This window comes from Plectropomus leopardus, chromosome 5 (assembly GCF_008729295.1).
Source record: "Plectropomus leopardus isolate mb chromosome 5, YSFRI_Pleo_2.0, whole genome shotgun sequence".
NCBI classification, from domain to species: Eukaryota; Metazoa; Chordata; class Actinopteri; order Perciformes; family Serranidae; genus Plectropomus; species Plectropomus leopardus.
The window spans coordinates 4,448,637-4,473,706 of NC_056467.1; the positions used below are offsets into that span (position 1 = coordinate 4,448,637).

The following is a 25,070-nucleotide window of genomic DNA, read 5'->3' on the forward strand; positions in this document are numbered from 1 at the left end:
GTATTCTGCTTTTTCACAATACCAGCATCTTTTCATATTTAAGCTGATGGATAGCAGACAAGGGGGCAATGAATATACAAAGTACCTTAAGTGAGAGGTGGGAAAACTTTATAAATTTGATTATACTTTTTTTTTTTTTTTTTTTACAGAAAAACATCAGGTATCTGCTGCAAGTTGCTGTGGACCTGGCAACAATGACGATGCTGTAAACTACACTGGCATTCAACAACATGATGGCAAGGCTGGAAATGGACATAGAAGTCATAGTTAATTCTGACACTACCACTAATCATTAGAAATGGGTACCGAAACCCGGTATTTAACAGGCACTAGGGCCAAACTGTTTAAGATCGGAGTGCTCCGGCGCTAATGGTTCTGCTATCGGTGCTGGAGAGATAAAGAAATTATTTTTCTTGTTTATTTAGGGTTACTTAAATATTAGCTTTTACACTCTTTATCTCACCAACTCAGCTTCTAAATTGTAATAAGATTATGATATTTGTCTATGAAGCGTTTTCACTCTTAAATCCAGAGGAGAGCTGTGTGTCTCTGGCAGCCTGGTGTGTGTGCGAGGGGCGGGGTCAGCTCTGCCACTCTGTGTCTCTCACACACACACACACACACACACACACACACACACACACACACACACAGGTCCTGCTCTCAGTCAGTACGTGTACACGATGTTAGTCTGACTGAAATAGGACTAAATTACATTTCTCGAAATCTGACACAATCGGACCCAGATAATGAGACTGGAAGTCGAGCTATTCTGTCATGTAAACATCTTAGTCTGACTTAAACTGGACTAGGTGTTCTGTGCGTGCTCCTAGTCACCACACCAGCCGGGTTAGGGACTGTTCCTTACTTCTGAGAAAACAGGTCAGGCAATAAAAGAAAAATGTAAGCACTGAGGAGGGACACCAAGTGATGTCCTGCTGTGAACAGGGCCACAGCAAAACATACTTCAGCCACCTAAAAAAATCAACATCAGTTTAACTGTATTCAATATTTAAATTTTCCTTCTCTTTACCTTCCACAACAGCTGATGGAGGCAGCTGTACACCAGCAACCCTGTTGTTCAGTAGAGTAAAAAGTTTTTCAGTACTATCTGTAAGAGTTGTAGTACCATTTAAATTTTTACAATACACATCCTTACTAATCACAATGGAGTACAGCTACTGCATTGTGGGACTGTCTGCTACATTGCTGCGAGTTGTACCAAAGAATGGCTTTCAGCTGCTGCAACCGTTCTCCACCAGAGAGAGAACATTGTTGTGTGAGCTGCTTTTCATTATGTGCACACAAATGCTGTCACCACAGCCCGTTTTCTTTGAGAAACAAAGCGGTATAGAGCAAGATGTTTTTAAAAAAAAAAAAAAGACAAGACATGAAGTTAAGTACCTGTGAAAGGCCAGGGGAGGGGGCGGGGTGGGGGGTGGAGGGGGGTCCTGTTATAGGCTGTGGTGCTTTATTCATTTCACGGAGTTCTGCATGGGGAGGCGGATGTGGACCTGTGTACATATCTGATGAAGGATAAAGAGAGACAATTTTATACAATGTGTAGCAGAGAGGACAGAGTGCAAAGATTTTGTTTTTAGAGAATGAGTTAAAATTATCTTGGATGGAACTTTAAAAAATTAAATGAGCACAACACTTCCAACATGCAGAGAGTTGAAATTACATTCAGATTTAACTTGAGAATTAAAACATAATTTGACGTTTCCTTTTAATATTCACAGCTCAATTGAATACTTACATTTATGAATCTTTTAAGGTCCCAAGTGTGGTTACACTGAGGAAAGTTTTTTCCTAAAAAACAAAAACAGACAGAAAGGGAAACCTGGTCAACAATGAGCATATAATGGCTAATAGCACATCCAAAATATTTTACAGCATATGTGTTACCGTGATTCCGCTCACAACATTGAAAAAAAGCATACAACAACAAATAGTTAATGAGTTGATGAACAATGTAACGGTGCAGTGTCATGAAGCCAAGATCATCTTAAAGGCTGAAAAATTATCTTCATTCTAAACATTAGTGGTGACTTACAGTTTGAATTGCCCTGAAAGGTTTAGTTTCAGAGGTATATTTAAACAGAGTATAACAAACATCTTGTTAAGTCAATTTGTATTAGATTAATACAGGTGAGTGTTGTTAGCAAACACCACCAAAGCAATGTTACCGCTTAAGTAAAGCATGTGGGTCAAAAAACCCACACCTGAAGCTAAAATTACAACGGTCAATTTGGCCCTCAGGCTCTGGTTCACCCAACAGCTTTTTCTAACAGTGTATTGGACAAAGATGGTTCCTATCCACCAGGCAGGCCAAAACACTTCTCAGCTCTGTCTTTCTAGCTACAGAGATCCACTTTAAAATAGCAAGCAAATGTTCAGAATGGATTTCAATTATTTGTAGACCGGGCAGACGTTATCTGAGGTTATAATAAATATTTGCAGAGTGTAAAATTAGAAACTATCTAAAAAAAAAGAACTGAAATGAGCAAGCAGCATATATGCATGTTAAAATCACCCTACTCTATGTTTCAGGGCTCAGACTCACCAGTGGCCCCATGAGACAATATTATCACATACTTAGTCATGATGCAATATTATTGCTATTATAAACATTTTACGATATGCTGAGTATTGCAATAACATACACTGGGATTTAGTACCTTTTTCCAGCTGTTAATTACATCCAAAAAGTTAAAAATTGCCAACATTTAATGAGACAAAGCTTTAAAGATAATGTTTCTCACTTCAATCATTTTTATTGCAGCAAAATGTATCTAGTGGATTGAAAAAGCAATTTTTATTATTCTTGTAGGCTCCCCAAAGTTTCATTTTTCAGTAGGATGCATAATTTTTTGCATAAATTTAGGGTACTGGTATCATATTAATATAGATCTGATACCAGTGATCTTTTATTTGTGTAGTGAAACAGATAAATCATTCTTCAACATGTAACATCAGGCTGAAACTACATGTCAGTTCCATAAAATGGATACATTCATACAAGTGGTCGACAGATTATCAGCTTGGCAAATTATTGGGGCCAACATTTGGCATTTTGTCAATTATCTGTATCGGCATTTTATTTTAATGATTGTCGATACAATTAATTAATTTAAAAGTGCACAGAAAGTAACAGCATGGGAGGAACTTTTACTTGGTAAAACCTCAGGGAGGTATTTTATTTTATTTCATTGATTTTTTATTTAAATTTTCACTTAACTAATAAATAGTTGCTGGGAACTTGCAGTGTGTGACGTGACTAGGCATTTCAACAAAGAGTTTGAAATTCTAAATATATCCGTTCTAAATATAGGTTATCGGTCTCTTTAACTAATAATAATCAATATCGACCCTGAAAAACCAATATTCAAACACCAACACTATTTTTAGAATTGTTCACATTTGTACTGTTACAAGGTTATAATAGTGAAACTATGTATAATGAGGGGCGTGGCCACACGATTCACGATGAGTTTAATTAGGTCACTATAGGCTATATGGAACAAACGCAGTGCCTCAGATCTATTCAGAACCCAACTCTCGTGTTTGTCAGAATAGAAGGAAATAGATAGACAGTTTTTGTACGCAATACTGACGCTCCACTGACTCAAGGGTCATTTCATGATTCCAGTGTAATTGTTCTCAGGTTATATGGCCCTTGTACTAGTGACACATTTGGTATTTATAGTCGAAGCCTACATTATCTCCGTCACTGACAGACACACATACACCCCCTCTCCCTGATATACACTCACTCACTCTCTCTCTCTCTCTCTCACACACACACACAGACACACACACACACAGAGAAGCAGCAGTGTAAAAAGCCTGAGTCATGATGAATCAGGGTGTTTTTTTCTTTTTCTTTTTTTTCCAAAGAAGAGGAAATCACGCTGTAGAAATGGTTGTAATCACCAGCACTGCTACCATGACTATGGCAACACACACAAAAAGAACATGAAAAGATAATGGATTTGAACTGAGTGAGGGTTTCTTTTCCATAGAGCCAGGTAAAATCCCTGGATAAGAGAGACACTGTCTGACAGACTTTGATGGTAGGCTCATCCTCAGAATACTGGAGGCTTGGAGCTTGGTAGCAATATAAGTTAGGGTTAGGAAAGACTGTACAGAGGTGACAGGCAGCAGTTCAAATGCTCGTCCACAGACAGAGAGATTGTCAGACTGAGCAGGGCTAGCTGGGAGATGAAATGCTGAGTAAACAATCTCAAAGCTAAAAGAGGGTCTCAGACTAACAACCCACACTGCCTCACGGGCTTCACTCCTCTCACTGGGGGACACATTGATAAAAACCTATTAGTTTCCAGGGGAATGCTTTTCCCGTAAGTAGTGAGACGTGGCCGGCTTCTTAAACACCGACTGGGCCTGTGACACACACTGTCACCACACTGATTACTCTGCAGAACTTATGAAAATGATTTATCAGAACAAGTGCAGGAACAGTCTGCAGCAATACAAAACTAGCCAGGAGGGGTGCCCTGGAGGCTCTCATTTTTTGCAGGAATCTGTGTTTCAAGGAAGTTTTGCAGTAAAAACGCAAGGCGCCCCCACCCCCCTAATCACACACAGTCCAGTCATTTGAGCTGGTCTGACACGCAGCAGTGTGGAGATCCAGCCAGGAGCACCACTGCTAGTGAAACATGCTCCTTCAACTGTTGCATAATCTTTTGCATGGACTCCCATGACCCGCTGAGGAGGAGAGGGGGAGAACATAGTTTGTTAAAGAAGTTGGCTGTCATGTCACCAAAGGAGGGTGTAGTCACTGAGTTTACCACTGTCTGCACACACACCATGGTCTAGACTCACTGCATCAAGCACAAGTGTTGTTAAAAAACTGCTTCCTGCAAATGGACTTTTCCCAATACAATCTACACTTAGAACTGAGCAAACTTTAAAGCATGATGAAGTCACTGAAAAAAATACAAGTCTGTGCTTTATGAGTTTTTGGTGTGCTGCAGATTTAAAGATACTTTGCAAATGCCTGGATACACATTATACATGGTACTTCTTATAATGCGCAAACTGATTCCTCTGCTTCTGCTTAAAGCCTATTGCCCTTTATTTATGCTTTCAGTAATTTCTCTGTTATACACTGGCCTGCAGGCTGTGATGACAGTCTGTACCTGCCACAGAGCCACTGTCTTGGCTGTGGTAGTAACATAGAAAGCTTCAGTGGTGGCAGGCTTCACTTAACTCATCTGGATCACTTTAACTGTGGATAACTATAGCTTAAATTTAGCCTTTGAACCAGAAAAAGGGAAGCAAAATGCCTGTTATGTAAAACAGAGTGGTGTTTTTGGTCCACCCTTTATAGACAAAATAACAGATTTTGGACAAATTAGGCCTACATTCAAATTCACTGACCTAGCCATAAAGAGGAAAGCTATCTACATGAGCAGTAAGGTTTCTGTAGTACCATGCTACTTCGTCAAGCTGGTATTCTGATTGAATGTTGCACTTGCACAAAGTTGAGGGACTTACAATGGAAATAAAATAGTCAAAATCAAAGCAGCGAGCCCGAGATATCCTGAATTTTAGTCCTCTGTCTGGGTTAAGCTCCAAAAACACCAACTACAGTTAACAATCTCTGTCTGGTAAATGCCACATCTTTAAAACGCCACACACCCAGTTTGTAACACAAGCTTGTTGTTGTAAATTTGAAGTCTTAAGCCCAATCCAAGATAGACTTCAAAGAGCTCCCTTCAGAGCCACAGATGACACCGTTACACTGTTTTCCCATGACTAGTACTCCTTATCAAAAGTTATCTTCATAAGTAAAATTGGTGTAATGCTCCTCTGACATAAAGATATAGCAACTTAAATAAACATAAAACAAACGACACAGAGTGTGTTTACATGGACATGAATAACCCGTTTACGATGGGAATTTTGGAGTATACTGTTTATGTTTTTTGAGCATGTAAACACCATATTTATGAGAAATACAAATTTGCTAGCTGGAGTACTCTGAAAGAAACTGAACTATGTACAGAGAGTATGAATTACCCAGTATCTCTGTGCTCATGTAAACACTATATTCTGCATTAACGGGTTATTCATGCCCCCTTAATTGTACTCAACGATTTAACAGAATAAACAGTCTTTATGACATCGCTCTGCCACTGACAATGATTAAGACAAAATACCTTTGATCACATTTCCAACTATTATGTGTCAGTGACAACGACTTAACAGGAAAAGTGGCTTCAGTCAGACATTTTAAGATGAGAGGGGTGTGCAGATAGTTAAAGTTTAGCTCCAGTGACACAGCATCACACCAGCACAGCTAGTTCTGCACAGCCCACCCCCCCTTCCTCTGGTTAACTAACATTGTGCCAAAACCCACACATACCCAGACTCCAAGCTAACATGTTTCACGACAGGAAGATCTGTATTGTCCTTATGTCAGGCAAACTGTGACTGCCTGGCTCTGGCACATCATGCATGTGATTACACTTCTGCTATTAATTTTATGTATTCACATCAACTAAAGCACGCCTGAGATCACTGCATAACATTCCTCTGGGCTTAGGAATTGTAAACAAAGATGATTGTAGATATAGACAAAGATATGGGATAAACACCTGGTGACCATTGCATAGGAAACTGCATCCATTTTGGACGCACATTCTCAAAGGTCACATGTCTGCAATCCTCAACATCAGCCTCATGCCTGCTGCAGCAAACAGTGTGAAGTGATCGGGCTTAAACATGAACACAAAAGCGATGTCGCTCTCTGAAATAACAATCTGACAACCTGTCAGTGTCAGAAGACAACTGCGACGCTCACATCAGGCTTACAATACACTGGTAAAACGCCGGTATTTCGTTTGCTAAAACTGTGGGACAGTTTTGATATGACACAGGGGCGTGTCTGCCTGTCTACTCACACACACACACCGCGCGACGAAGACAGTTATTTGCATGGCATCGTGTGTTAACAAACACGCGCCTAACAGACGCTCGATGATGCCAAAACAGCTACAAATATGGTTGCGAAGACGTGATGCTGTGTGTTGTGCTGTTAGCCGTGTTGCTAACTTTCCTAGGCCCAATCTGGATTTACCACGTGGTTTATCCTGCTATTGGCGCGATGCTCACCAGCTGCCGGCTTCATGCCAGCCACACCTCAGCCGCTATCGGCTATGACAACCACATAAAAAAGCACAAACTACACCACGTTATACAAGTGACGATTTAGGAACAGTGAAAACAGATGTGATAGCGGTCCAAGCAATGAATGAGGATACTTACCTAAATAACTGTCAAGCTAAGGAGGAAGCTACCGGTTATTAGCTCACATATTCGTATCAATAACTCAATATGCATCTTGCGACTGTGCTCGAAAGCTTTAACCGGCTTTGTACACAACACCGATGCTGTCGTGACAATGAGTAACGTTACTGTAACAAGCCACTATGACTCAGACACCCCCGTTTCATTTCGCAAGCAAACATATCGACCAGTTTGACAGCAACATCGCCACTGGGAACGCAATCGTTTACACTGATGTATTACTGGGGATGCTGGTGGAAAATCTCACATTTAGCTAACAAGGTCTCGTGTAACTTGAAGGCAGTGCGACCTGTCAACCATCCCAGCAAGGCCTTGATGAAGGTGTCAGAGCCTTCAAAACAAGTGTCTTGTTCTGTCAAATCAGTCTCCAGCCCTATTTACCCTCCACCGACTGTGCCCTAAAATTCCTTTACGCATGTCAGACGTCAATATTTTAAACCTGTCACATATGTTTTATTGTCCGTGTTGCTAAAACTAGAGGAGCAACGTGATGTTTGCTCGTGAACAAGACCACCTCGCTGCGTTGAAGCAAGCGGACTGTTCACAACCAGACATTATAACCACAATTAATACTTAACATATATGGTTTCAGATGCTGGCACCAGCGTCACATCGCCATCACATGGTTTCAGGTATCAAGTTATCAGTATGCATGATATTTACAATCACAACTGTCACAACAGGCATCTCTTCATGTACAGCCAGGCTGATAAATATAAAAATACAAACTCCATCGCTTTCAGCTTAGGAAGCTGGCACCAGAGCACAACAACGACACAACTAGAGTGATTTATCCTACTGCTACCTATATAGCCTGCTGTCTCGCTAAGCTAGCAACGGGTCGGCTAGCTAGCACCATAAATTACGTTAACCGGCGAAAACAACAACACCGCGACGCGACAGTCTATTTGTCGCCCGTACAAAAATAATACAATACACACAAGATAACATGTTGCCAAACTCCACACGAGTAAGGGCTCATTTTTAGCTCTCTGTCGTTGTGTTAGCTTGCTAGCTGGATTGGCTAAAGTGAAGAAAGAACTCCCACGTCGCATTAGCATGGGATGCTAGCAAGCAGCTAGCTAGCTAATCCCTGAAAACACAGCAGGAACACCAGTCAGCAGAAAGCACTGGAGAAAAGTCACCATACCCAGGTGTGTGTTCACGCTAAAATGCAAACTGTAGATTTTAACGCCCTTGCAGAGTCTCTATAAAACCGCGACGTGACACTTGTGTGAAAATTTGAGCATTTTAATAAACAATTTAGCCCGGGACTGTGGCTTTACCTTTCTCTCCTTGAGTCCGCAGAGCCGGACGGACGGAAAATCTTCCCGGAAGCCGGTAGCTAGGTAATTCCGGCAAAATCCCATCACGTGAAACTCCGAGTAATCACGTTCTCGGCTGTATGTTTCATGTGTTTTGTGGTTATGTGGTTATAAAAAATTTAATTAAAAAAACGCAACTTGTGACGTTTTTATGTTAAATGTCAACCAGTACATTTGAACTTTGCTTTCAAAATAAAAAATAATTTACTATTTTGATGTAGATAAAAATAAGGAATGTTAAATATAATTTAAATTAACTATTCTTTATTGAACAAATAGATTTAATTTCTTTCAAAAGCATGGGGAGAAGGCAATGAGCAACTTAACAACACATGGCCCAAAAATTAGTAAAGAATTATTCAAAGAAAAAAAAAGTACGAAAAAAATAAAAATGAGAAATAAAAAAGCGGGAAAGGGAACAAGAAAATAACCTTTAAAAGTGCTGACAATGAAAAACAAAATATATTTTATTATATATATTTTTCAGTAGCATAGTTTTAAATATAAAATTATTATAATTATAGACAGTTTTCAGGGCATATTTCCCTAACAATCCCTCTTCTTTAAAACTATTTTTTAGGTACTTTTTGTCAAATTTTACTAATATCTTGCTATTTATGGGACATTTCTTGTCGAGTTAGTCTGTCATTTCCTCCATGTTTCAAAATCAATTTGCTCAGGTTTCAAAGGCTCAAACAGCTGGGAGGTGCCTAAATGCAGCACAAGAAAACTATTATCGATCAAGGTTTCAAAGGGTTAATTATTCCAAAGTGTAAAATGACTATTGTTACATTATGATTAGGTTATAAATAGGTTACAATCCTATAGGTGAAATAATTGCTCTGCATATAGCAGTTTAAAACATTTATTTAGAATATTTTTATGGAATAAATCTCGGAAAGAGCAAAAATACTTCTCAGACATTGTTCAAGGGAAAAACTTGTACATTATTCTATATAACTTACAGCAAAATCAATCATACTACTAATGCTGATAATAATATTAATATTAATAATAATAGCGATGGCCAGCACTTGCGGTTTTAGAGGCCATACGTGTTACACCTGCGTGTTAAAGGTCTAGAAAGTTAGTTGTTAGTTTTATTCATATTATGGACTAAATCTTGGCTAGTGCAAAAATACATCTCAGCCATTGTTTATGGGACAAGCCTGCACATTATATTGCATAACTCAATGCAAATTTACATTTTAAATACAGTAAAATAAATAATAATGCAGGCCAATAAGAGGGGTTTAGAGGGCATACGTCTTATTCCTGCGTCATAAAGATTTAGGAGAGAAAAGAAGACATATAGCCTAATCACAGTTCTGTTCGAGTATATAATACCAACTTGAAGTTAGTTGTTAGTTTTACATCTCTATATCTCTAACAGTTTAAACTTAAGTTATGTAGCAGTAATCTCAGAACCACAGAATAAACAAATATGTTACAGCTATTACTTTTGTTCCTTATAAGTGACATTTTAATAAATCTGAAATTCTGTTCATATGTCCATGTACAGAATTTGTGTAGGTGTGGAGTACCTGGGGCTTTTCTCTCCCCTTGGTGGCACTGATAAACAGCTCCTCCTTGTGGAGAACCTGCAGCCTGCTTAATTTCAGTGATAGCACTTGTGTGTTTGATTAAAACATAAGAAGCAAGACATGGCACACTTTAAACACAGCCGTCACATTTCAACCACTTGGGTCTGAGTTTTATTTTTGATTCAACCTTTTACAGTACTGTAACAAAAACCAAAAAAAATAAAATAAAAACAGAAGCAAAATGTGATGACGAATACATACTTTTATATGCTCTAATTACAAAAGATGACTGAGAAAGTAAGGTGTGTGGGAAACGAAAAACATCTGAAGCGCAACTGATGTAGACTGAGCAGCTGTTTTCATTCACCGATGACGTATACAGGACGCTGGTGAACAGTTCCCACTTTTGAATTGGCCTCGGGTCAGCCAAACAGCTGGTTCAGTACACGCGGGAGAGATGGATCAAAATTAGGGCAATGAGGAAACCATCTATGTAGAGTGGATGAGGTCCCAGTATAACCCTCCCTGTGTCATCCCAGTCCAATTAACCAGACCCCAGTCATCCATTTTTTATTCGTGCTGGAGCTGGGCCACAGACAACAGTGAGAAGACACAGCGAGGAAGAAGGGTAGGCCTGCCTTGCTCTTTTCAGCCATGCAGTAAACAACTAAATATAACAACTGCCAAGAGCCATGGAGGGCTACCCTTAGAAACAGAGGGAGAGGCCATTGAGAATGATTTTTTTTGGGGTGGACAGTCTAGGTTTCATAGTTGGGGTTTTTGCGGAGGATAACAAAGCCCTCCAGGATGGGGGTGACAGGGAGATACTCCTCTGTGGCCAGCTCAGCCCTCTCTCCGTGAGCCAGCAGCACCGGCGTGGTGTGGGTCTGGAAACCTGTGATGGCCTTCGGCTTGCCTGCCTGACCCACGACATCCACAGCCTGTAGACAAATCATACAAACCCGCGTTAAAAAGACATCTCTCCTTCAGACCAGAATACTTGGATTTTGGTTTTCTGACAAAATTCTGTAACTCTCCTGTCATATTTTAATAGTAGGGCTGTCAAATGATAATTTTTTTAAAACTGTGTTTAATCTAGGGGTCAAAAAAACATCGGTTGACCCCTTATCCAGAAGTCTGTGGTGATTCGTACACACCAAGACAGTGCTTTTCCATCTTTGGCTATGCAGTTGTCTGCATACTTCAGTCTGACTAGCTGCATCTGTGCTCAGCTCGTAGATTAAGAGCTCAAATTCAAAGTACTTCGGTGATATTTTAATTCCGTTTGACACAAGGTGCATATTACTTTTGACTTGACGACTGAGTCTACTGGGAGTTTTTTAAAAGTGAAATAAGCCATTCAAAAGAGCAGTGGAGATGTTATTTCCCATCACTGCTGCAGCTTGACTACGGGGCGTTGAAGGGACAAAATAGCAGCATGCAATTTACAAAAAAGGTTGTTATGTTCGGACCTTAATCACATCCAATTAACGTGTCAACGCCAACAGCTCTACAAAATACACATTTATTTTGGCTGAATCTGTAACCTGAAAGTGTTGAATGTTGGTCTACACTTCAGCATCCTCACTTAAGAGTATCCTGGGGGGAATTTGATGAAAAGACTGATGATTCTTTGACTAGAGATCGATCTTCTTATCTCTTTCTCAGCAAGAAAGCAAATAAGCACATTTCCCCAAAATGACGAACTGAGAGTCAATGAAGTTTGACAGGATTACAGTAATTGTAGAAATGCTGTTATTCAGATTACTTCTACTAATGAAAATTTTCCTAGACCTCACCTGTCCAACTCTGACGGACACAGGCAGTGGTCGTAGCTCCTCATCGAAGGTGACCAGCATACGTGGCTGCATGGCTGCTACCAGGCCGTAGAGAATGTAGTGAGACTTTCCCAGGATTACTGTAATGCACACAATAAACAGCAGGGGGAATATTACCACAGGGGAATCACTGATATGCAACCTTCAATTTACAAGACAGAAATAGTCGATGTCAAGTGTGTGGAAGCAGAGAGTTGAGACAGAGGAGAATAAACTAACTGTTCTTGACGTCGAGGAAGGAAACGAGCACGGTGAGCAGTCCAGCGACTGCGACCTGACTCATCAGCTGCCTGTCGCTATGGTAGGGACAGAGTGTCAGTGTGCCTTTGCCCAGGTGAGTCAGACCCTGCGGAGGCACAAATAGCAACAGTCAATAGTGACTCGTACAAACAACACTTCCTGAAAGTTCACTTTTGCCTGGTACAGAGTGCCTTTTGTGTTGCCACCCACCTGAGCCAGTCGGACCATGAAGAGATTGTTAGGGTCTTTGGCGTGATACTGTGCCAGCTGCCTCAGCATGGCGGCCAGACGGGCGTTATTTGTGCCTGAGGAAGTGGAAAAAATGAAAAGACTGTTAAATATGTTGATGCAGTTAACACCAGAAGCCCTCTGAGAGGAGGCTGCACTGTGCATTGCTTAAAATGACAACACACCTTCAACGATTCAATGCATTTTATTTAATATTTCTTTTAAAAAAAGAAACTGTTCTCTGGGCTTGCCTATGTACAAATCAGGGAAAAAAAAAATCTAAATTGGTCAAACCATCTGGCAGCTGGCTGGAGTTTTTCTGATCATACTTTATTTAGTCTTTGAGCACATGGACTTCTGTTTTTTATATATATATATATATATATTATTTTTTTAAATTATTATTTTAGGAAAGCAGAAATCCCATCTGCCAAAAGGCTAAATACAGTGTAATGAGAAAGTGGTTATCTCTCAGAAACTAAAATGGATAACTCATAAAAAACTCATATTTATTAGATTTGTTGCAAAAAAATAAAGCTAACCTATGCAAGTTTGGATATTACTACTGCTACCGAGACTATTACTTTGGCTATTTATCCTTAATGTCGCAACTGTTAAAACTCTAAACATTATTGTACGTAGTGGCCATAATTCGACTTACCGCTGCCCACCATGCCCATGGCAAAGATGGAATTGTGTGACACCTCGGGGTCAGCGTCGTGGGAAAACTTGCTGAGGGTGTCCAAGATGTTCAGACGAGGGTTGGACACAGAAATGAGTGCCAGGGCTAAAGGCACGGCTCGCCTCAGGGTGGGCTCACCATAACGCAGCTGGTGATGCGAAATACAGAAGAAAAAAAAGAGTTTCAGAACGTGTAAATGCAGCGCTACAATGCAAAGCCCAAGAGAGGAACAAACATTTGGCTCTAATTGTTTTAATTGCCTACTTATGCTGTCACACCCCAGTATACATCATTGACACATCACCCTTTATGTGATGATGTTAATCTGATAAATTAAGAACATCTGGATGAGTAAGAACAGAGTAACACATGACAGAAAGAATACAGAAAAAAAGAGAAAATACATGGACCAGGATCAAAAGTGCAGATGATGTAATGTGGATCAAAAGAACGGAGAAAGAAAAAAAGGATGGATGGTCTGAAAATATAAAAGTACGGTTCAGTCAAGACAGCCACACAAAAAGGTATCTTTTGAACAGACTCGGGGGACAGAAAGATCAAAAGAATAAGACATGAGAGGTGGCGAGACATGGCAACAATAACGTATTCAGTAAGATAAAAGGAAAAAAAAAGAATAAAAAACTGACAGCGAATAGTGCTACTGACCAGATGTCCAAATGTTCGCAGTGCCATTTCAGAACCGATCTCCTCTCCCATGGCAATGAGGGCAATACCAAGAACAGCTACGCCCTGAGAGGAAAAACAGAAATAAAAACATTTGTTCTTATTTCCCCCCAGTAATAATATAACTGAAAACAGAGAGATATTTACAAGTAATTAATGTTTGAGGATAATCATGGTAATAGGTTAATCCTTACCTGGTGGGAGCCCATGTCAGCAGCAGTCTCCTTCTTGTCTTTGTCCTTCTTATCCTTCTTGTCCTTGTCCTCCTCTTTTTCCTTCTCCTTGGCTTCATAGTGCTCGCTGCAGATGTGGAGAAGCTGCTGCACCTTCAGCACATTTCCAGAACCTGAGGAAAAGGAAAATTAGTATATAAAATTATTAATGATGATTAAATCTGTAAACATTGCACAGTGAGTAGATCTGCATATGGTTGGCTCATGACCAGTTTACATTACATGACTTTAACTCAGATCTTTTGCTCGTCAACAGTTTTTTAAGCTCCCAAACTAAAGACCCGGATCAGGGGCAGATACTGATGGCATTAAATGGTAATAAGAATCGCGCCCCCTTCAAATGGTGGTTGATCTCATCCTCTGCGTGGAGGGTAATGAGCATCTAGACCTCACTTTATCCCAAATTTGCCATCATTCTTGGTTGCTGTTCTTCTTTGACTTAGCTTCTAACTTCTGCTTGGTGCTATTTAAATCTCCCAGCACTGGGTTGCACACAAGTCTTCAAGAGGTCATAGCTGCCCCATACTTGCTCCTGTCCTGCTGGCTGTGTATTTTACACAGACTTTTTACTACCTCCACTTGTGGCTTAAAGGTGAGAACAAATTCGGCAATTTTTTTTTATAAAGGACAGCAAAGCAGAATAACAGCGTGAAATTCCTGCCTTGATCAGGCAGTGTAAAGGGGGCTAGAGAGAGGAGAAGAGACTAGAACTAGAAAACTAGACTCAGAACACTACTTCGTCTTTTATTGTTTACTTTGATATTTCCTGGTAAGTACCCCCCGCCTCCCAAACCCAGAGTTGTGATTTGACCTGTACATCACATGACATACTCTTCTTGTAGATCTTATGTGACCCCATGTCGTCGGTCAATGACTCAATGTGAAAAGTACAACGAGTACAAGACTTCAAGACTTCCTGCTACAAGACAATAAGTTGTGTAATGTGAACAGTACAGCCATCTGATCACTGTGAGAGTTGGGTAATGTGCACTTTGATTTATGCATAAATGTAGAGACTGAGAAATGGGTTTCTGCATGTGTGCAAACGAGAAAATAACTTGAAACTGAACTGACCTGCATATGCACAGATATCCACTAGTGTGTTGGCAAAGCTGCGGAAAGGTTCAGGTACAACCTGGAGAGCTGCGAGGGTCGTCTCAATCGCCTCTCCTTTACCTATGGACATGAAATGACACATGGAGAGTTGTTACAGCAGCAACATTACAAAGTGAAAGGAAAAGACAGCGATAATAGAATTGTCCTTTTCAAAAGATCCGGAGGTTTAGATTTTACACATCATGTATTACTTAGTTTTGTTTTCTTTGATTTTGCCACTTCGACTCTCTGTTAAAGACTGTTTTAAATAGGGGTCGACAGATTATTGTCGGCGTTTTACTTTAAATTACTTAATTAAAAAGTGCAAAGAAAGTGTCAGCATAGGAGAAACTTTTACTTTAAAACCTCAGGGAGCTATTTTTATTTATTCTTTCTTTTACTTGACTTTATTAAAAAGTTTCTGGGAACTTGTTGTAAATGATCTTAGTTTTGATTTAAACAAAGTTTTGTATTGGAGTTTGTTGTATTTCAAATTCTATATATTGACAGAAAGATTTTTCATTTTTATTGTAAATGCGAATTGGTTCCAAATATTGGTTATCAGTGTCATTAACTACTAATAATCAGTATCACACCTGAGAAATCAATATCTGTCGATCCCTAGTTTTAAACTTGTCTTGTTTTATTAGTAGACAGTAATTTTGAGGCCTGTAGCTGCCCATGCTTACCCAGGTGGTTGAGTCCCAGGCCTAAAGGCAACCAGCGGGCGTATGTGTCTTTCAGCTCCTGTTCACTCTTCTCCATGATGGTCTGGACGATGGTGGAAGTTACATCACCGTTACAAGACCCAACTGCGATCATACCACATGCCAGCGCCGTCACCCCAACAACCTGGAGATAAAAAATACACACTTTAATGTTGTTCAACTGGTAAACTTGTGGAGTGAGAAGAGCCCTTAACACAAATCACACATCCATACCTCCATGCTGGATTTGGAGTCTCCCATGACAGGAAGAAGCAGAGAAAGGACGTCTTCTCTGTTGGAGCCAGCGTAGGCCAGGCCCAGTCTGAAACCAAGAAGACAAGAGTCAAGACTCACAGCCATGATGTGTCATCATAAGATAACACTGATCCCAGGGGAGATATTCATATTTTAACAGCAGCACAAGACTAAACACAAAGAGATTAGTACAGATAAGCAGAGAGAACTCAGCAAGCCATATACAGCACAAAAAAAAAAAAAAAAAAAAAAAAAAAAAAAAAAGAAAAAAAAAAAAAAAAAAAAAAAAAAAAAAAAAAAAAAAAAAAAAAAAAAAAAAAAAAAAAATATCCAAAACAACTGGATTAAAAATCCTTGCACAAAATGCGCTAATGCTTAATTTCTACAAGCCTGAGAAAGAGCATGTGGCTCAAAACGTTACTTTGGAAGTAATCATTTTAAATATTCACTGGAGCATAATCTAGTCTTAAGACTTTATTTTTCTTTAATTTCTACATATAAATATCGTCCTCACCCAAAGATGGCTCCTATCCTCATGACATTGCTGTTGTGGAGGACATAGTCAGACAGCAGGGCGAGGGCCGGGTCACATTCGTTTCCTCACGCCTGAGTTGACAATGCCACAGGCGAGGAGGGCACCAGACTGCACAGAGAAAGATGTAACGCAGGTATAAGAAAAACTGACAAGACACTGTAAATGCTTGCTTTTCACAGTTTTTCCTCCTGGGTAATGACGTTTTTAATAATAGTAGGTAATGGATGTTCAGAAAGTCAACTTTAAAACTCAGTAAGGAGGGAATCCTGACAGGCTTGCTATTTAGTTACTACAACTGCTTAAGCTAATGTGTTTTATAAAACAATAACAAAATGCAATGCAAAGAGTTAAAGTTGTCGAGATGAATAAAGAGTTAGACTGTAACCACAGGGCTGTTAAATGTGATGATAATTCACTGTAAGCTGGAAACAAACTAACAGCTCTCCAGTTCAGATATTAATAGTATTTGCAAATCAAAGTCGAACTTCATGGTCGCAAAATGTTACTAAATAGTCACGCTGAGGAGCTCTGCAAACGCCCTGCTTTTTTGTGTGAGCCATAAAAGAGAGTGAGAGAATTAAAACACCAATGGATTATAAAAACAATGCGACAATTTATACTCGATGTTCGCGATTTTCATTTTATTGCACGCGGAACAAGCCGTGATACCTTGAATATATATTCAATATATTCCTATCTGAAAGTAATATGAACTGTATTACCGACAGGTTTCCAGTGTTTACCTTGATGTAGTCCTCAGAGGAATAGAGATATTTGTCAATCTGAGTCAGACCACCATCCACATCCCACAGCAGGATCATACCCAGGGAGGCTGCAGCGCTCAACATACCTGAGGACATTAAGATCATCTTTAGTCGCTGAACAACCAAATCACACACATTGAAATGCAACAATTACAATTACAAATAATAGAAATCATCACGAACATATGGAGGTCAATATATCAGCTAGGTAAAAGCCAGTGTGTAATATGGCTAAAGGGCCTGTTGGGCAATACAACTACATGCATGCACTGCACATTGACTTGCACTGGTCATTTTTCATTGAGTTTGCACGTGTTATTTATTTCCATTGTTAGTGTTTTTTGCGTATCTACTCCTGTATTTGTGTGTTTTCTTTTACCGTGGTCCTTGTTCTTGTACAACCATTTGTTGCCGTCGTCTGTGAGCAGCTTGTCCTGTCCGAAGGCTGCGTTGACAAAGCCATTCACAAAGGAAGAGGCCAAGTTCATACGAGCGGAGTCCACCTGGGAGCCACTGCCTCCAAACCCTGTCACATAAAACATAAATTATGCCAAAGCCAAACAACAACGAATGAATAATCAATAAACAAAAATTATTTTCAGTTCACTTTTTGCAGTGGCCAGTAAATCACTAAACACAGCAGCAATCTGTATTTAACATTAAAAATGTCCTGATCTAGATTGATTTACAGGGTTCCTGCAGCTTTTAAAACTTTTTAAATTCCAATTAGAAATAAGTGAGACCAATTTTCGAATAACCAAAACTGAGGAAAGACATTTTTATATGGACAATTGTTTATTGTAACATAAAACTTAAATTTCTGGTGCAGTGAAAAAGTTATCTATCAAATGTTGGAGGTGAAAAAAATGTTTTGGAAGTGGAACACATGGAAGACAATGAACATATTATTATATTAAGAAAATGAATTTATTAAATTATTTAACAAATAATTATAATAATAATATATTTGTTTTTTAATAAAAATTATTATTAATTATTTTGAGATTTTACAGTGCAACGTCAGAAAAAAAACATTTTAAAAAATCCTACTTCCCTTTGAAAGAATAATTTAAATCAATTTAATACCAATAAGGCCTTATTTTTAGATAAATTCATTCAATACCTTTTAAGATTTTTTAAGGATCTGCAGGAGCCCTGATTTAGACTGAGCTATGTCTTTGTCACCATCCAATACACACACAACCTGCAGATATGGACTCACTGTTGTTTTCCAGGTGTGTTTTGTAGATGTCATCTGGGACTTTGGGTTCCATAATATCCAACTGGGGAGGACAAGATGAGTGCGTCATTAATAAAGGTGAAATGTGTCAGGTCATCATAACAGTAATGTTGAGCTGAAGTTATATTCCTACATCTCCTTCTATGGGCAATTATTCAGTATTACACCAAACTGGCGCAGAAACCAATCTCATTGATATAATCTGGTATCACTGATGATAACTTTTCCACATTAAGTATAGTTTGCTCTGTGATTAATTAATCTTCATTAATTGCATACATACATTTTTACCTAAAAAGTGAAAATTCATCTCACTTTTTTAAGCCAAAATTCCACTCATTTATGAAGCCGTGCAGCTCCTGCACTGTCAACAACACGGTCCTGCAAGTATTTCAAAATAAAATGCCTTGTGTCAACAACTGATGGGATTCTGTCAACAGAGACAATGTCATATGACTTTTATTTTGAAACGGTGGCAGAGAAGTTTGGCTGCTAGTGCTAGCATCAGAGGCTGTACGACCTGCCCAGAGTCCCTGCTAAATGCTTTGAGGTGATATTTTAGGGTTGAAGTACTCCGATGGTAGGAAAACTAATGTTACAAAGTCACTGTGGCCATCAGTGAGGCATCGGGTCAAGGCACACCACAGAACATGATTAATCAGTGTTAATATTGAAATGAAAACTTTATTTTGACAACAGTTATAAAAAAAGATTCAAGAGTTCCCCACAGTGAGGAATACAGATTTTAAATTTGGGGGAAAAAGCACTAGTATCCGGTCAGTACTCGGGATCAGCTAGTGCCCTTTGTGAGGTAACAGAATCAGTATCCAGGCAACAAAAGTTGCATCAGTACATCCCTATTGACCACTTTAGCACAAACTAACTAAATAATTAATTAAAGGGTTTTGTCTACAGCGTCCTATTTTCCTCTGTATTAATACATTTATTTTATTTTTCTTATCCTCACTCTTACCTCTCTGGCCAGGGCCAGGAAGTTGCTGTTAAGCTGCACGTTGGACATGATCTCTGTCAAGTCCTCGTAGTCCTCTACGTCCTCATTGAGCTCCAGGAACATGCCATGGCGACCCAGCATGAAGGCCATCTGCTTCTGGATAACTCTGCAAGGCAAAAGAGAGTTTGTTTTTGATACACCACCCACTACGGCTCAGTAGGCCATGTTGTTCACTGTAGCCCAGCACACATATTTTTATATTATGAACTTCCACCCTGACATAAGGCACAGTTTTATATTTTACACGCTCAGCACATAATCCATATCATAATTTAAATAGTCACTAATTACTGCTAATTGTCTATTTCTGTATTTCTTTACATTTACTTTACACATCTACTTATACATACTACATACAAACTCAGTGTATTATGTTATACATACTTTATTTCTAAATATGACATACTAGTGATAATTGTTACTACTAATGTATTTGCATTTATATTTTTTCTATTTATATTTTTTCATACTTGTGCTGGTACTTATTTCCACTTGCTATGCTTCTCTATGCTGGCATCAGACCGACTATAATGAACCACAACCCCCCAACCCCAGGATCAATAACGTATTTCTGATTCTGATATTTTGATAATTTTTTATTACCAAGACCACCTTGTGAGCTTCAAAACTAATATATTTATGATGCTTACATGTCTTTGCAGGATGTGAAGATGTTTTCTACAAGCTCCACGTCGTTGAGCATCAGAGCCAGGCGCAGGGCCTCTGGGTAACGGTTGAACTTCCTAAAAATGTTCAGGGCGCATCTCAACAACGCTGAGTTCTCTGGCTCAGGAACATAACTCACACAGCTAGAGTGATGAAGAGAGAAAGACGATGAGATGGGCATATTGTGAAAGTCAGCAAGTCGCAATTTAAAATATCTACAGTGTGCTCAAAATATGGTTTATTTCCTCTAAGCAGAGTGTAAAACATTAACATACCTGGTAAGGTAAAGGCAGACTTTGCCATAGGCATTTTCATCGATGTAGTCCTCCAGCATGTCCAGGCGTTCGATCTCCATCAGCAGGTCGCACGCCTCATGCTCGGCATTGTGGGCCATGTTGTAGGGCACAATCTCCTTCACTAATTTCAGCAGTGTCTCCTGCTGTGTTTTGTCATTCTCCTCCACCTCCTGCCACTCTTTAGCAACCTCACCGGCCAGGTGCCTGGAGGACAGGCGGACAGAGAGGAACTGAATTTGTTACCAGGGTATTAAGCAAACAGCAGACACAGAAGAAGGTGCCTAAAGACATTAAAATGTTCTGTTTTAAATAAAAGGAAACTTTCATCATCTGTCTTATTTTTGAATGAAAGCTTTCTTTCCAACATCAGCCACATTCACTTCATAATCTCCTTATTCACAGAATGACCTTTATCACATACTTCATTCAAAATATGTGCTGTGGCAAGAAAATAGAACCAGTCTCCGTTTCCAAACAATGCAATTTGCCATGACATAATACGGACTCTATAGAGAGCCCAAGCCCATCCCCAGCCTCTGTCCTGCAGTTCTCATTGCTCAGTGTAATTTCTGCTATGTTTCTTTCATTTTACTTATGAAAAACCGGAACATAATACTGTTTTTTCTGTCCATATTTCAAGGCTAATGGTCATCAACTTTGGTTATGGCTCTTAAACTGGGTTGAATATTTTGATAACAATCAACAGCACCCATGTTTCTTGTATAGTTAGATTCTTCTACTGATCTGACAACAAACCAAATCACACAACGGATAACTATCATCAAACAAACTCTGCATTTCCTCAGTTTATATATAAAACCACAAGAGCATTTCAAGAATTGGCTGATGATGCCGAGTCGTCGCTTACCTGACATATTCGTGTCCCCAGGAGGCCAGCTCTTCCTGGGAGCCCAGCAGACGATACTTCAGACACTCCCTCTCACCGCTCATGGTCATAGCCAGCACTGACACCACATCCGCACAGAAACGCTGCAAGTACAAACACCATCTTGAGTTCGAACTTGAGGTTCTTTAGTCAAGGCAAGAGCTGAGGTGATTGGTCAATGAATCGACTAGTCATTTGTCAGGACATTAATGGGAACCTATTTTGATAAAGTTTTCGTTTAGGTAAACTTTTAACCAAGAATGCCAGAGACTGGTTGGTTCCAACTTCTCAAATGTGAGAGTTTTCCCCAGTCTTATATTATGATATACTGATAATGAATGTCTTTTTGGTTTGGACTTTTGGGCAAAAGAAATGCATAGGAAGGCATCACGTATTGCTTAATTTTAACTGTAATAGTTTTAGAATACAAATTGATAATTCAAGAAAATAATGCGCAGATATGGAATTCCAGGAAAAAACTGCAGCCAGTTTTAGCTTTTACTCCATTTTACTCCTTCTAAATTTGTTTAAAATATTTGGAGCAAGAATTGCCATACGTTTTTCTCTGTGCATGCCTTTTAGGGCAAGCATTTTTCATTGTTAATAAATTTGCCTTTTAATATCTCAAATAATTGTTTTGTGAGTAAAATGTCCGAAAATAATTAAATATACTCCGTATAATTTCTAACAGCCTAAGGTGACATATTCAAATGGTATGTTTTATTCTAACAACACTGCAAAATTCATGCGCTATTCAGTTAATTATCATGTGTAACAAAAAAAGCATATAATTGTCTAATTTTGGAAGAATTACTAAAACAGTTATTCTACTATCAAAGAAGTTGTCAAATAATTTTCTGTTGAGTGTCCAATTGCTACAGCTCTAATTCCTTTGCGCAAGGAAATGAGACCTTTTTGTCATGAGGGGATCCTATTAAAAAGAGCATTACCTTGTTCTCTCCAGTAGCCATGCCGTCATAGATCTCTTTGAGCTTGCCATAGTGTGGGCGCAGGAATTTGAGGGGCTTGGGTACTGAAGTCATGGAGGTGGTTGAGGAGCGGATTTGTCTGCGCAGCTCCTCCAGTGCGGGACGGTACAGCACTGTGTTCTTCTCCTGTCAATGTGTAGTAGAATATGTGAGTTTTTTTTGTAAGGACACAAGAGTTGTTGTAAAAAAACAAGTGAATAAAACTTACACTCAATCTCTCCACCATCATCTCCAGATCCTCTTGTAACTGCTTGTCTTCCTCTGACTGGGGAGTAGTGAAAGAAGAGACTGAAATTATCTAATAGTAATCATAAAGATCAATAAATGTAAAAGAAGAACAAGGACTTATTTTCCATTGCTGCAAGTCTATAAAACTGAGAAATAACCACAGTTTTTCACTGACAATTTAGTAATGGCAGTGACAATGTTTAACTGCTTATGCTGCCTACTGAAAATATGCATCAATAAATCACAATGCCAACTATTCGACTACTGCTGTGCCAAGTGGTGTAGTATTTTGTGCTGTTGTTTTTAATATGTTCTGTAAAACTGAGAACCAGCTGGTAAAAATCGAGGTGAAAATGAACTTGGTGGCCTTGTAAGTACATGTAAAGCATTATTGGCTATTTGCCATACCCAGTTAGGTTGAAGATTTACCACTAGCCAACACTTAAATGATGCCAATCTTCTACAGTGATGCATTTATCTAGTCCGCCAAGTACTTTGGCATGTAAACATGTAGAAGTCCGTTTCTATTTTTTATGTTGCTGACCAATTAATCTGAGCTACTGTTACCTTTGTTTTGCTGATTAAATATTATCTCCCAAAAGCGCTTGAATTTCAACAGACTAGTTTAATATGCTATCTTAAAACCTATTAAGGTGTATTTTAGTGCATCTGATGATGACATGTTAACCAATTTTACATGCCCATCCATTAAGTTAACTAACTGAAACAAAATTATCTGATCAGTGACAGTGAGCGCTAGCTCATTGACAAAAAACTACAGGCTAAGCTGTCAAAACAGTCCGTTGTAAGAGTACAGTTAAAGCAGAATAAATGTTTTAACATTATTTGAGAGTTTACCTGACTTTACAGTAGCTGCTGTATCATGCACTACATTGCCCAATGTTAAAACTGCCTGGTTGAATACGCTAGCAAAGCTAACACTCATGACAGCACGAACAGCGGCGATAACAACTAGCAAGCTAACGTTAGCTTACCGGCTGAGTAAGGCTAGGCTAAAGCTAGCCAAGTGGACGAGTTTATCTGTAAAATTTTAATGACCGCGAAATTATGACAAAGCAAATGGAGGGTGCTTTATGTGAAAAATAATGTACTTGTTACTGAAAGTCTGTCAGTCAGTAATCTTAAGAAGCGTTGACTTCGGCCTGCTCAACCATGTTGTCAAAGCGGCAGTGACTAAGGCAAAATATCACCTCTGGCTCCTGTAACGTTAGTTAGCCCAAATCTGAATGAGCAAAATGCCCCAACTAACCAATTCTTGCTCCTCTTTCTTGTCCTTATCCTTCCCAGAGGACTGCTGTCCCTTTTCCTTGTCCTTGTCCTTCTCATCAGTCTTTTCGGGCTGCTTATTCTCTTTGTTTTTTGCCTCCTCCATAGTTGCGGCTTTCTGAAACTGCAGCTAGCGAACGGAACTGAGGAGAGCCGCGTCTTCTTCTTCCTCTTCTTCAGTGAGGAGAAAGCGTTGTGATTTCACTGTAGCGCCCCTGCTGGTGGTGGTAGATGTGGCTGTCTGTGGGTATTTCAAGTCCTACAAAAATGGGAACTTCCAGGGACTCCTTCACGGTTAGAAAATACAACATTTTTGGTTTTGTTTAACGCTCCAAATAGTTCAAAACCAGCAGATTATACTATTTAAGATGTCTAATTATGCATCACTTTGAGCCGTATTTATGTTATGGTAGTGCCACATACAAATAATTTTGTGTTTATCGATTTTTAACAATTTAAAATCGATGCAATTGATTAAATTTTTTGAGAATGTTCTTTTGAAAATTATTATACGCGCGTGTGTGTGTGTGTGTGTGTGTGTGTGTGTGTGTGTGTGTCTGTGTGAGAATGTCATGCAAGTGTTTTTTTTTTTAAGAATAATTATTTTAATTGATACTATTCCCATAAACTTTAATGCTGCCCAGAAACAAGACTAGGCCCCGAGGTTCAAAACACTACAACATTTCAGAAAACACTGCAACATTTCAGAAAACACTGCAACATTTTAGAAAACACTGCAACATTTCCCAAAACAAACAACATTTCAGGAAACAAAAAATTTCCCCCAAAACACAAAATGTTGTTATGGTAAATGTTGTAGTGCTTTTGGAAATGTTTTGTTTTGGGAATTATTGTGTTTTCAGTATTAAGAAAACTACAATACAGAAATATAATGCAAGGCAAACTAAAATGAAAAACACAGTGGGTCAATTAGGAATAAAGGCAGATATTCATAAAGACAGAATGCTTTTTCAGATTATATATATATATATATATATATA

At 39.1% G+C, this 25,070-nt stretch overlaps 2 protein-coding genes across 2 annotated transcripts in view; both read right to left on the reverse strand.

The window, feature by feature from the left end:
• Nucleotides 1-8,679, reverse strand: part of LOC121942943 (eukaryotic translation initiation factor 4 gamma 1-like) — a 46,555-nt gene extending 37,876 nt beyond the window's left edge. The window contains 3 exon segments of the mRNA XM_042486258.1: nucleotides 1,405-1,526; nucleotides 1,760-1,812; nucleotides 8,622-8,679. Of these exon segments, the coding sequence (XP_042342192.1) occupies nucleotides 1,405-1,524 (120 nt within the window). The 5' untranslated portion in view covers nucleotides 1,525-1,526; nucleotides 1,760-1,812; nucleotides 8,622-8,679.
• Nucleotides 8,680-10,347: 1,668 nt separating this feature from the next.
• LOC121943314 (26S proteasome non-ATPase regulatory subunit 2-like) lies at nucleotides 10,348-24,241 on the reverse strand. Its single transcript, XM_042486826.1, is given in 22 exon segments — nucleotides 10,348-11,145; nucleotides 12,004-12,122; nucleotides 12,262-12,388; nucleotides 12,493-12,587; nucleotides 13,172-13,340; nucleotides 13,859-13,942; nucleotides 14,071-14,222; nucleotides 15,184-15,285; nucleotides 15,894-16,056; nucleotides 16,146-16,233; nucleotides 16,681-16,763; nucleotides 16,765-16,809; nucleotides 17,445-17,551; nucleotides 17,845-17,991; nucleotides 18,688-18,748; nucleotides 19,679-19,823; nucleotides 20,368-20,526; nucleotides 20,659-20,883; nucleotides 21,548-21,669; nucleotides 22,516-22,680; nucleotides 22,763-22,819; nucleotides 24,053-24,241. Coding segments are annotated over 22 exon segments (2,721 nt in total). The 5' UTR covers nucleotides 24,176-24,241; the 3' UTR covers nucleotides 10,348-10,962.
• Nucleotides 24,242-25,070: the final 829 nt, after the last annotated feature.